This window comes from Tiliqua scincoides, chromosome 2 (genome assembly GCF_035046505.1).
Source record: "Tiliqua scincoides isolate rTilSci1 chromosome 2, rTilSci1.hap2, whole genome shotgun sequence".
In the NCBI taxonomy this organism is placed as follows: Eukaryota; Metazoa; Chordata; class Lepidosauria; order Squamata; family Scincidae; genus Tiliqua; species Tiliqua scincoides.
In genome coordinates, this window is record NC_089822.1 from 114,291,733 (window position 1) to 114,304,507 (window position 12,775).

At 44.8% G+C, this 12,775-nt stretch overlaps 1 protein-coding gene across 1 annotated transcript in view; it reads right to left on the reverse strand.

Moving 5' to 3' along the window:
* Positions 1–1,014: 1,014 nt before the first annotated feature.
* Positions 1,015–12,775, reverse strand: part of SMC1A (structural maintenance of chromosomes 1A) — a 31,807-nt gene continuing 20,046 nt past the window's right edge. Inside the window, exons 13-25 of the mRNA XM_066614032.1 lie at positions 10,192–10,329; positions 9,520–9,636; positions 8,876–8,982; positions 7,559–7,700; positions 6,718–6,863; positions 6,002–6,155; positions 5,800–5,910; positions 5,107–5,263; positions 4,846–5,000; positions 3,406–3,557; positions 2,691–2,760; positions 2,428–2,538; positions 1,015–1,605 (exon numbers count right to left, since the gene is read on the reverse strand). Coding sequence (XP_066470129.1) covers positions 1,522–1,605; positions 2,428–2,538; positions 2,691–2,760; positions 3,406–3,557; positions 4,846–5,000; positions 5,107–5,263; positions 5,800–5,910; positions 6,002–6,155; positions 6,718–6,863; positions 7,559–7,700; positions 8,876–8,982; positions 9,520–9,636; positions 10,192–10,329 — 1,644 coding nt within the window. The 3' untranslated portion in view covers positions 1,015–1,521. The remainder of the gene's footprint in view (positions 1,606–2,427; positions 2,539–2,690; positions 2,761–3,405; positions 3,558–4,845; positions 5,001–5,106; positions 5,264–5,799; positions 5,911–6,001; positions 6,156–6,717; positions 6,864–7,558; positions 7,701–8,875; positions 8,983–9,519; positions 9,637–10,191; positions 10,330–12,775) is intronic.

Here is a 12,775-nt window from a genome sequence, read left to right on the forward strand (position 1 = left end):
CTCCAGCCATAAGGACAACAAACTTGCATTCTGCAAGCATTTGCGGTAGATGGCCTTTGACCTCACAGTGCTTCTTGTATCATTCTAGATCAGGGTTGCCTCAAAAAACACAACTGCAAAACATCTTTTAGATCTGTGACTGGGCGGGGGCAACTATAATGTTACATTGCTGGAAGGAGGGAAACTTCCCCCAATCTCACTGAGGATTCTATTACAAATAAGGGCTGCATGCAACCAACAATTCCACAAGGCTGCAGAGAAAGCGATACTGGGAGTAGAAACTGGGAATCTCATGAATGTTTTCCAAATCAAGTTTTTAGGACCTTTGAAGATACTCTTGAAAAGTGCTCCATTCTCAGAAATTAGAGGGGTGATTATTAAAGAGTTCCAGTGACTAGGGGATGGGCATTTTAACAGCCCATAAAAAAGCCACTTGTGCCTTCACATACCTAGCAAAACCATTAATGAGTCATGCCAAAATAATTTCAAGCAATCTGCGCATTCAAACTACAAGTACAATGTTTATACTGGACTACAGAATTCTTGGCACAGAATTTAAATTATTTGGCCAAAGAGGTCGGAGTATAGACACAGCATCAATTTATGTTCCTTTTGATTAGCAGGTTCATCAGTGTCAATCTTCCGAGGTGAAATAAGATCATCTAAGGTTTTGTAGCGATAGGCAAACCATTCCTTGCTAAATTACAAGGTAGTTTAGCAATTGCCAGAAAATAAAACTTCCGTTGCAGACATCTTTGCTTGAAGAAAGCTTGCTTCCCTGAACACACAATGTCCCTCATTAGTAAATTGCATCCAGCCCAGAAAGGTTTGTCAGCACTCATTCAAGATCTGCTGCTTTCAGGATTTATGGGGCAGTGGGGGATTGGCAGAGAATGTTCAGGAGACTCCATAACATAGGTACAACCTTGGTGCATTTTGATAAAAGGAACTGAATTCTTATCAGCACCACTGAGCCCCTTTCCCTTCCCAATGCATCTTCCCCAGAAAACAGCATTAGAAGACAGAAGTAACATATTTTAATTTCAAATCACACACACATACAACGTGCGTACACATGATATTAGGCTGGGGGGGGAAAGCAACATCTGGAGCCAAAGGCGAAAGCTCTGCATGAGAGAAATCCTTGAGAACCCACCATGATTTTGGTCCTAAAGAGACAATTTTAAAAAGATATTTAGTTACAGGGCAGGAATCACACCCCACCTCTTCTCTTCCCTGCCCCAGCAAAAGATCCTATCTTAAAAAGGGGGGACGACGACTCTAACAGCTCCAATGGAGAGGGAGAAGTGGGTTCCATGGGAAACAAACTTCTGTTACAGGAACAAAGATGATATCTTGCACTCAGCAGTGAGAACCCTCCTCTACCCAGTAATAACAAAAAACCACTAGAAATTTATAGGATAAATAAAGGACAGTTTAAGGCCTTTGTGGAACAGAAAGGTAAGAGAAGAGAAGGGTGTGAAATGCTGATCAGGGTGTCCAGCTGCTTCCTTCCTGCCCTTATTGCTCGTTGGGGTTTGGATTGGCATCAGGATACTTGGTGAGGTCAAAGGTCAGAACTTTGCTGATGACACAGTCTCCTTGCTGCAGAAAGAAGGAAAAGTTGCTCTCTTAAGATTGTCCCTCTACAGCAGGCACTCACAAGCCCAAACAAACATGCTACTGAAGAAACACTAATCTCACAAAAAGGAGGCTAGGATAGTAAAGGGTTCAGCTTGCAGGAGCCACTCTTGTCCTTGGCTTAGGCAATAGCCATTTGAAAACAAACAGAAAGAAGGAGGGAGTAGTGGCACACAAAACACACAAAACAATATGTTTGTAGGAATTATGTAGGAATATGCAGAATATGCTTGTAGGAATTATGGCCATCTTTCAGTACCTGCCCCTCATTTTGTCATGCCTATTTAGCACCTTCCCTTCATTTTGGTTATTCCTCTTCTTAGAAAAAAGACCACACACACACTGAGCATATCCAGAGTAACCTTTCCCCTCACAACTGAGCAACAACTGACAACCAGCTATGTAGAATTAAAGGGCACTGCTAGGCCAGACTGCTAACAGGGCTTCAGTGAAAATTAGAGTCCCAGCATTCACTTGCACATCAGGGAGGCTTGTGCAGGAGAATACCCTGCTGACTTGCACTTGTTGGTCAGATCTGATACCTAAGCTACAGCCCTGGACTGCACCCAAATCCTGCTTCCTGACATGCCATGTCACCTTGGCCTTGTGGCAGGGCTGCCTCAGCTTGAGGCCCTCGGGTCCCTCTTCCAAGGAAGATAATTGGGCAGAGGGAAAGAGCGGGCAGGAGGATATTAATACAACATTCTCATTGACAAAGACAGATGGCGTGCAGGCACCAACAGCAGTGTCTCATCCAAAATATTTCTCCACAGCCCATTTCCATACCTCTGGGTAAACACCAATGAGGCTCTCGGCCTTGGTGTAGAACTCTTCCTTCAGGGAAATAACAATGGCCTGGAAGTTGCAGGTGGACTGCTCCTTGATGTAGTTGGCCACCTGTGTGGGAAATGGGAGGGGGGAAGGCAAATAAAGGTGTCATCGATCTGCCCAACGCTTCCCACCCTCTGCCCACCTCCTTAGTCACTTTAAATGCTGAACTGATCTGAACTGAACTAAATGTCTCCCTGATCCAGAAACCTTTTACCCACCTTCCCAATGTTGGTGTTGTCCAAAGCAGCATCAATTTCATCCAAAACAAAAAAAGGGGCAGGTTTGTAGCTAGGAACAGAAAAGAGACAGATGGTATTAGGAGTCCTGCTGGATCCAACCAAAGACTACCTAATTCAGCACCATGTTTCACCCATAGTAGCCACCTGAGATCCTTGGTCTTGAACTTGAAACCTTATACATACAAAGCCACAATGAGCTGCATTTCCCTCAAATCCAAATCTGACAGAACAGGCTGAGGCAAACAATGCAAAGGCTTTAGGAATTCAAGCCCCAGGTTGTTTAAATGTAGAATCAAAGAACACTCATCAAGATTTCCAAGAACTTTGCTTTGCATTTTAAAACAAAGAGACAGGTATCTGGCCCTCATGGTTATTTGTGGGAATACATATGGAAACACCCTTGTTCAGCAGGGTCAAGCTTCTATGTCATCCATATCTACTTAACTCTATTGCCTCCAATATACCACCACCACTACCACCAACCCCACCCCCTAGCTTGTACTCCTTGTTATGAAAAAACAAAATTCTGCAACCAGGCCCAGAATTTACATTTTCACTCTGCAGGAGTTTGAATTCTTTAGCAAAGCAACAGAAAGACAGTTCAACAATCTTCTATCTACCCCCAAATTCTGAACCATGTCTTCTCTAGTGACCCATGCAGGCTTGGCCTTCCTTAGTCCAAGGCTGACCCCACCTGTGGATAGCGAAAAGCAGAGCCAGGGCTGCCACCGTCTTCTCCCCACCAGACAGGTTATCCATGGGCCGGAAGCGCTTGCCAGGAGCTACACAATTGTAATTGATACCATCCAGATAAGGCTCCTCAGGGTTCTCAGGACCCAGGAAAGCCTGTAGAAGAAAGGACAAAGGGGCACTGAGGAGGAAGACCCATCAGAAGTCTTTCCATCAGTGGCTGATACCTGGGATTCATCAATTTCACAAGATTACAAATAAGCTTTGGTGAGCATATATAAGAGTCTATGAGTGTTCCTCGCTGCAACAGTATTGCAGAATATAAATTCACACCAAATTCCATAATAGCCCCCAAATCCAAGAACTGTGGCATTCAAATAAAATAATGAATCAGTTTCCTAGTTCTGAGCGCCAAAGAAAAGCCCCACTAAGGTGCTGGGACTGACCATAGAGCCCATCACTTATTGTTTTTGGGAGGGGGAAAGGAAGAGGGCTGTCTTAGATGAGGCCACTGCAAACAGATGATTTGACTCGGACATTGGACAAGGTTCCTTATGCTGCCAAGACTATGCAAACAGAAGTATGCTTTCATACAAGTACTATGCTAGCAGGATCAGGGCAACTACCAGTGAGTAGAATTTTTCAGTGTCCTATACGTGGATAAATAGCATATTTTGCATGCAAATAAGAGAAGCATCTATCATCCTGTAATCAGTGTTTTTGGGACGTTGATTGATGTTTTAGGAGACAGTGTTGTTAGCAACAGAAAAGTGAATTTGCATGAATACAGTCCACATAATGTGCTTGTGGTGAACTGTAAAAATAAACAAACTTCCATAGTAATAGAAACTTGGTTTCTAATTTGCAGAAAATTGGTTCCTGATTACCAAAAAAACCTGGCGGGGGGGGGAGATACACGCTTTCGTTCTTCATAGAGCCCACCCCATTTTAGGAAATTGCTTCCATTATGTAGTTTCAGAAATATTTAACAAGCCTGAAGGAATATGTCACGATGCTAAACTTTTTATGCCCTCCCACACAATGTGGTATTGGGCATAAAATTCACTTCCAGAGAAGCTCAGCATTCATTTGTTTAAAGAAGCAGTGGCAAATTTCTTGTCCTCATGGGGCAAAAGTAAGCCTGACATTGTGTGGGCAATGTCTATGGAAGTCTCAGAAGATGGATCAGTGGCTGAGTAAGACAGTCAGGTGGTGGGACTACAGGGCCCTGCAACACCACCAGAAGAAATGCTGCAGAAATGCATTATGCTGACAAGAGATCATGCAGGTTTGCTTAAATTACAAGTTACAAAATTCAACTTTTTTGCTTCATAGTTTAGGCTGCCAGTTTATTATAATTGGTAAGCATGGAATACACTTGGCCCCACCTGGAACATAATGGCACATCCCATGATCCTGTGACAGGCAGAGTGTGTCCCCTCACCTGAGCACTACTGTTGCGTGATAAGGCTTTGTAGATCTCATCAATGTTGGTGGCTACCGACTCAAAGCAGGAGTTGAAGCGGTCAAAGCGTTCCTTTTTGATCTGCTCAAAGGCTTGCTTGGCTTTCTTGGCTCGCTTCCGGGCAGCCTCGAATTCTACCAAGGAACAAGAAGGGGAACTTGAGCAATCTTGCCCTTCCAGCTGAAGGGCCCGCTCCACCCTCACAACCCCCTGAAGAGGCCTGAAAAAGTGAAGTGGCACCATCAGATGTCTCCTGGAACTTGTCCCGCACACTCTCCAGCTTCTCCATGGCTTTCATATTGGGAGCAGCAATGCGTTGCAAGATACTCTGCTGCTCATTCAGCTTCTGCTGCAGTTGGTTCATCTCCTGCTTGATTTCATCTTCAGCCTGGACATCCTGTGTAGGGAGCAACAGGAGAAGGTTCTGTGAACCAAGGGAACTCCACAGCATCAAGAGCAATGATGAATGGAACAGCTGCATTTATTTCAGCTAGCCTGAGAAAACCTCTCTCTCTAGTTTTGGTGCCGTGGTGTCTAACCTTTTATATGAGGGATGCTCAAGAGAAGGCCTGCGGGTCAGGTCTACCCCCCACCCCCACTCTGAGACAATTCTTTACAGAATCTGGAATCTTTACCAGATCATGGTGCGCTAATCTACTTGTCTAGTATTTTACTCATAAGGAACAGTGAACATATTTTCAGAGTTGTAAAAAAAGATGTATGCCAGTGATGCAACTCTCTTTCCTTCAAAAATCTGATATGCAACATGTAAATGACCATGTTTGACTGTATTGCTCATTTGAACACATGTGCTCCATAACTGGGGATCTGTTCACATCACAAGTTTTGTAGGCATTCACTAAGGCGGAAAGAAAGATGGCCTTCTATCACCTCACGTCTCCCACATGGAGGGTCATTCAACGGGGCACTTACCTTCATGTCCTCAGAGAGGTCACTGTAGTCTATTTCAATGAGTGCTTCTCGTGCATACATGTTTGAAGTCCTCTGAGAGCTGCTGGCTGTCTCCTCCCCCTGGGAGCCACCCTACATTCAAGCCAAAACGAAAAAGAACCATTTAACCTTCCTCATTTTGGTTCTATATACATGGCCCACTGGTTGGGGACATTGCCCATACCTCCTCCTGGCTGATATCATCCATGGTGCCCTTGGAGAGGGGCAGTTTGATGTCCTGCATCTTGCAGGCTTGCAGCAAGTTGTGGCGGTCACTGCGCTTCTGCTCCAGCTTGGTCTCAATGGCCGTCACCTCCTTCTGCAAGTGAGTCATCTCCCTGTGGTCAGAAGAAGAAGAGGAAGAGAGTGAGGGGCTGGCAAGGGCAGAGAAGTCTTTGCCCTTTTTTGAAAACACCCTGAAGGCTCCAAAATGGCCAAGCTCCATGGACTCCCAGCTACATCTTGCCCACAGTGGAATGCCTTATCTCTCTCTGCCTTCCTAGTTATGGATTTTTAGGTAGCAAGTTGAAACTTTACTTTGGTTGATGCCCAAAATTGGACTACAGTAAGGACAATCATGAGGACAATCAGTAAGGACTACAATGATTGGACAATCATTAAAACTTTTGCTTAGAAAACTTTGTAAAAGGGATCGCAAAATCTGGTTGCCAGGTCACAGGTCTACTGCATTAGATAAACCTGTCAGTCTGATCTGGCATAGTGGCCTCCTCTGGCAATTTTTCTACTCCTTAATGTTCCTTCCTCCTACCCTCAGCGTTAAAAGAGAAATAAATAACCAGAGATCAATCGAAACAATGAGCTAGACCTGAAGGACAGAAGACTCCAGAACATGATCTTTCCCTCATTTCCTAATTTAGTTCTCAAGAGTCTAAAACTCACTTGTTGGCCCCACCCAACTTCTTGCGGATCTCCTCCATCTCGTGGTTCTTGTCATTCACCTCTGATTTCTTGGCCAAGTGTTGATTCTTCAAATCCTGCAGCTGTGCCATTGTCTCATCAATTATCTTCATGTGCCGCTGTTCCTCCTAAGTGGGAACAGCAAAGGGTGACCTCCCCATAAACCCTGCCTACTGGGAAAGAGAGGAACAGGCTTCACCCCATAACCATTTTTCTGGTTGTACCTTTACTGAGGTAAAAGGACATAATCCATCAAGTTTACTTATAGACTCATCATATCTATACTGCTTTGTGCAAAAGGTGGGTGAAAAAGCCATATGCCCAAAGGTGGAGAACCAGGGAAGCATGCTAAATTTCCATCTTCCTTCCTATTCCTCCCCCCCACTTCCAACCCAAAAGCACAAGCAATCCTAATTCCTCTTCTTTGGCGCAATATCTGAAGGAGTGCCAGAGAGATGTGCCCCAGCATCCTCTTGCAATGTTTCAAGGGCTTTTGAGACACATACTAGAATTTGGCTGTATAAACTCTGGGCTGGTCCTAATTATTCTATAGCAAGAACCAGGTCAACTGCAACATTTTAATTTTATTTCATTTGTCCTTCATTCAAGGAACTCAAGGCAGCATATATTTCAGGAGTGGGGTGGTCTACACAACAACTCTATTAGGTGGACTAGGCCATAGCGACTGGACTCGCTTCCCTTGATACTTCTCCTCAAGGCTTCCCTCTATACATTCTACCAGACTCCATCCCTCCTTCCCCAGAAATCCCATCTGGATCCAACCCTTCTCCCCAATACCTCCCACTCCTGTCATGACCAGCACCTTCTTGAGTTTCTCTATTTCAGCCTCATCTTTCTTGACTGTCTGCTCCCACATATGAACTTTGTCCTGATCCTCTTTCAGCTGGTTCTTCTCAAAGTCCAGCTGGATACCAAGACGAGTCTTCTGGTTCTCAAACTCCAACCTGTGGAGGGACATGGTGTCACAGGTCATGTTAAGTTTTGATTTTGGGGGATAGAGTTTAGAGGGATGTAGCAGGATATTTGTGTGAACCCAAGAATATGACTGAAAGGGTCTAGCGTTCTGATGTGCCTAAAGACACTTTGAAATTCTCGAGTTGTAAGCCCAAATTGAGCTCCCAGGAGAACTGGCTGCATTTGGTTCCAGGCAAGCTTCCAAACTGGACCCTAAACATAAGTGGTGTGGTGCCATAAACCACTGTTTGTTCAGGAACGAGCAAAAGGAAGAGATCTTACACTAAACAGTGTAAGATGAAAGGTCAAAAGATTCTGTTCCAGCACCCCCAGTGGATAAAAAAAACCAGGGAATACCAAATCAGTGGAAAAATAGTTTTAAAGATTCACTACATTGTTCTTGCTCCTCCATTGTAGATAAACACTTTACCACAGTATAGACCAGCCATTTTCAACCACTGTGCTCACTGGTGTGCCATGAGTAGTCCACATGTGTGCCACAGGAATTTGGGAGAAGGTCATTTATTAGGAGGGCCAATGGGGAATGTGAAACCCCCACTGGCAGCATGGTGTGCCTTGTCAATTGCCAAAAACCTGATGGTGTGCCTTGACAATTTTTGTGCCTTGTTGGTGTGCCATGAGATAAAAAAGATTGAAAATTGCTGGTACAGACACTATATCACATTCAGCCACTAGGTAGGGTGAATAACGGAATCTAATGGAATGAAATTATAATTTTTCAACAGTGCAGAGGTAGGAAATTGGATTTCGGAGCTTTTTTCCTTGTTACAAGGCATTTAAAGATGGACCTTGGTATAATTGGTGAGTCAAAACAGTGGATACCAACATCCCACCTATATGTCTAGATAGGACCAATTAGATAACAATATTATAGGGATCAAATGGCAAACCAATGTCATTTAATTCTATGCTTTCTGTAATCAAAATAAAGCTTTTATAAAGTTAACTTTTGTAACTCAAGACTCTCCAGCAGCAGCTTCCTCAATAAGATCTCTGGGCTGGAGCTTAATCAACTTTGGACAAGCATGGAAAATTCTAAGTGATAAGGGATAAGGAATAAGGTCCTGTATTCAAGTCTCTTTCCTGGGGGGCATACAGCTTCAGTATTGGACACTCAGCAGTGGCAAGAAACGGGGTACTGTACCTTTTCTTGGCAATCTCATTTTGCCGTTTCACCTTCTCCTCCTCAAACTCCCTGATGTTCCTCACCCCAATCTCCCGGCAGAATTCTTCAAATACCTCATCTTCCACCTGCAAGGATAGGAAGAGAATGATTGGAGGAGACAATGGTTGGAGCAAAGCTTTATAGAATTTTTCCTACTTTCAGGGACCTCTTTCCATGCTGATCTGTTTGCCACACAACCCTACTACATTTTGGAACATGTTATAGCATGCACAGTCAATTCACCCAAAGCTTTAGCCACCACCCACAGCTTTAGCCAAGAAAGCATCAGCACCAGCCACCAGGAGGAATGCTATGCTGGGGCAAATAGAGACAACTGCTCTTTCCTTGTTAAACACAAGAGATCCATCACTTTCCAAAGGTGTTTCTTTGTCCAGTTGGCAAAGATATAACTGTGCATTTCCCAAAAGCCAAAGAGGAATCTTTGGAGAGTGTCATATTCCATTACCTTCTTTCCCAATTTCACCAATTTCTGAGACTTCCCCTGGCAACTTCCCCACATAACCATTTTCCTGCACCATCTTCTGTTCTGCCTATATAACTTGCTTCATTGACTCCCACTCATCTATGCCTCTTTGACTGGTCTCAATTTTGGTCTACTACACCTGGTTCATCTTCTCCTTTAGCTCTTTCATCTCACGCTCTCTTCCCTGGATGATTCGCTTGATGTCATTGATGCGGGGCCCAAAGTTGGCCAATTCACTTTCCAGCTTGGACTTTTCCTGTCAGGAACAGAATGGGGTGAAGGGCACAGCTTGGGGGAATAGACAGATTGATGCTAGCAATTTCATTTTCTCTTCTCTAAATAGAAAAAAATGCTAAATTATAGTTCAAACCCATTAGAAAATAACAGGATTGCAGCCTCAGTGTTTACTGAGTGTTGGTCTAACATGAAGTTCACCAGTGAAAATGCACGACACAGTAAACTTGAGAGTCTTTGTGAAAATTATCCCATTTTCATCCTCTAGCTGTCTCACTAGCAGTATACATACAGCAGGTTCCCACACCCTACTACTTAGCCCAAGGGTGCAAATTAAATTGATATAAAAGTGTTAGAGGCCAAGAATTCAAGTGGGGAGGGGGATTGGATTGTGACTTTGTTTATGACTCCTTGGAACAGAAAATCAAATGATTCTCCCTTGTCATCATTGGCCACATTGCTGCTAACATCCACTATTTAGGACTAAAGCCATGAACCCCAAAAGCAGCATCTCTCACAAAACACAGAGAGCAAGCTAGAGGTCTGAAGGGCATCTGATCTCAACAAACCACCATACCTGGAGGTTAAGAGCAAGATGGCGGGTCTTGGTCTGCTCCAAGTCACTCTGGGAGTATTTCAGGCGCATCTGCAAGCCATGCGCCTGCGACTGGACCTGGCGCAGCTCTGCCTCCTTCCGCTTGGCCTTCATTTGCTCCTGGAGACAGGAGAGGGAGAATTGGACACAAGAAGTGAGGAACAAACAAATGAGAAAATGACAACTTGGTTGCGGGGCCACAGTCAATTAAGCAACCATGATAAGCAACTGAATGACAAAAATAAGGTTCATAAGGATTACAGAGAAATCCTAACTAACTCAGGTCAAGCAATGGCAGGGAAAAGAATTCCAACAGGCTAGTTTTGAACAGCTAGATTTGGTCCTCCAAAGTTTTCTTTATGGACAGAGTAAAAAATGTGATTTCAAGCAAAACTGTTCTGCGACACCTCCGAACATGAACAAACTCATTGAGGTATTGTGGATGGAAGCTCAAGGGCTAGCTGCTCATGATGGAGCAGCCAGATACGGCCCCGAGCTAAATGACATGGCACATAGGCAGGGATGTCACCACCAAACACCAACCTGCAGTGGGAGGAGCCAGTAGAGCACCAGCTGCTGGCTCTCTTGTTAATGAGGAGTTAGGCTGCTAGTGTGTATCCATGAAGATGACCCAAAGGGGATGGATGAAGGAGCAGGCAGGAGAAGTGAGGAAAGAGAGAACATAGAACAATAAGGAGAAGGGCAAAGGAACACCAAGAAGAGGCAGAAACAGAGACAGAGAAAGAGAGAGAGAGAGAGAGAGAGAAAGGCAACACTGGAGAAAGGAGCAGGAAGGGCAAGCAGGACCAAACACCTACACACACTGCTATGGGTGGCAGGAAGAGGGAAGCTGGTAAGGGACCCTTCCTCCAGCTACACCCAGAAGGGTTAAGGCAAGATGCTACCAGCCAGGTATCTGAGCACACCCTGCCCACCAATGCTAAGTGATCCTGTCCTACTCATGCAGTGGCAGCTTGGCTTGGCCTTGCATTTACTACACTATCCCCTCCTCTGGGGGAAATGGTGAGCATCTACATAGGAAATTGCACCAAGAGTATTTGGGGCCAGAGACAACTATGGGTAAAGAAACTCAACAGGTTTTCTGTTTAGGGGAATTAGCCCCCCCCCCCCGCTTGTTTCTTATTTGCCTGTCAAGAAAGACAATTTTGAAGCATTCTCTCACGGATCCCATTGGGTCAAGGTTGCTTACTCCTCCCTGGACTAAGGCCATGCCTTAAGGCTGAGCTATCCTTCTGGGGCGCACATCTGTGGCCCCCTACAGGCACAGATATATATAGGGGGCCCTGTATTTGCAGTTTCACTTGACTGCGGATTCGATCTGTGGGGCCCCCCCATGCACTTCTTCTGGAGGTGTGGGGAGCTGGGCTCCCCTCACCTCTGAAGGCTCTTCTGAGGCCTGCAGAGGCCACATGTGACTGCCTGAGGCTGCTGCAGACCTCAGAATGGCTGAAAAGGCAAAAATACCCACAACTTCCAGTTTTATGATAAAACCGGAAGTGACATTTTATTGCCTTATAAGGCATTAGGAGGCCTGGAGAAGACCTGGAAGAGACAAGTACTGAGGCCTTCCTCAGGTCCCCTAATGCTTTATAAGGTATTAAAAAGTCACTTTCCGTTTTATCATAAAACCGGAAGTTGCGTTTTTGGCCTTTTTGGCCGTTCTGAGGCCTGCAGCAGCCGCAAGTAGCCTCTGTGGGCCTCAGAAAGCTTCTGGAGGTGAGGGTGTCCCCTCGTATGTGCGGGGGGCGGGGGCGGGTATGGAATGGAATGGAACCCCTGCGGATAAGGAGGAACACTTGTACACATCTTGGGAGGCAAGAGCCTATTTCATTATATGCTTCAGTAAACTCATGTTACAGTAAACCTGACAGTCACTAAAGACACCATAAGATGTTTTTCTATTCTATGACAACACGGCCTCTCTTCTGGAATTGCTCACAATTTGAACAATTTTAGTGATCAAGTCTCATGATGCATATAAGTGGAAGTATGCTATACTTGTGGTGCATCCGCATGCACACGCAATTTGTCCTCTCCAGTGATTCTGCGAATTATCATTTTTCCTTTGGGAGATCTGTTCTTTAAATACACCCAACAGGACAATACTACTCATAATTAAGAAGGAATAATCTAGGCCAGACATTCCAAAGGCATTTGGGAAACAGCCTACCCAGTCCTAGACGGCTCGGAAGAGCAGAAGTACAAACCGCATAACCAAGGGGCCCGCTGGGCTGGTGGTCAAACAGAGTAATTGCAAAAGCAGTAATAGACATTACAGTGATCATGCATGTCCTTAGGATACTAACTCACTAAAGCGTTCTATTTCTACAGGAGGTGGTAAATACTACATCAAGGCTGCACGACGTGGTGGTGGAGGTTTATATGACTGAATATAAAAGTGGTGAATGTTTATATGATTGGTGCTTACCTACAAAAGAGGGGGTCTCATCTAACCTCCCCTGCCCTGACATGTCAAAGACTGTATTGGTATGAAAGAATATTCCTATTCAAGAGCAAGTCTTCACTTGCAGTCCGAAGTGGTACA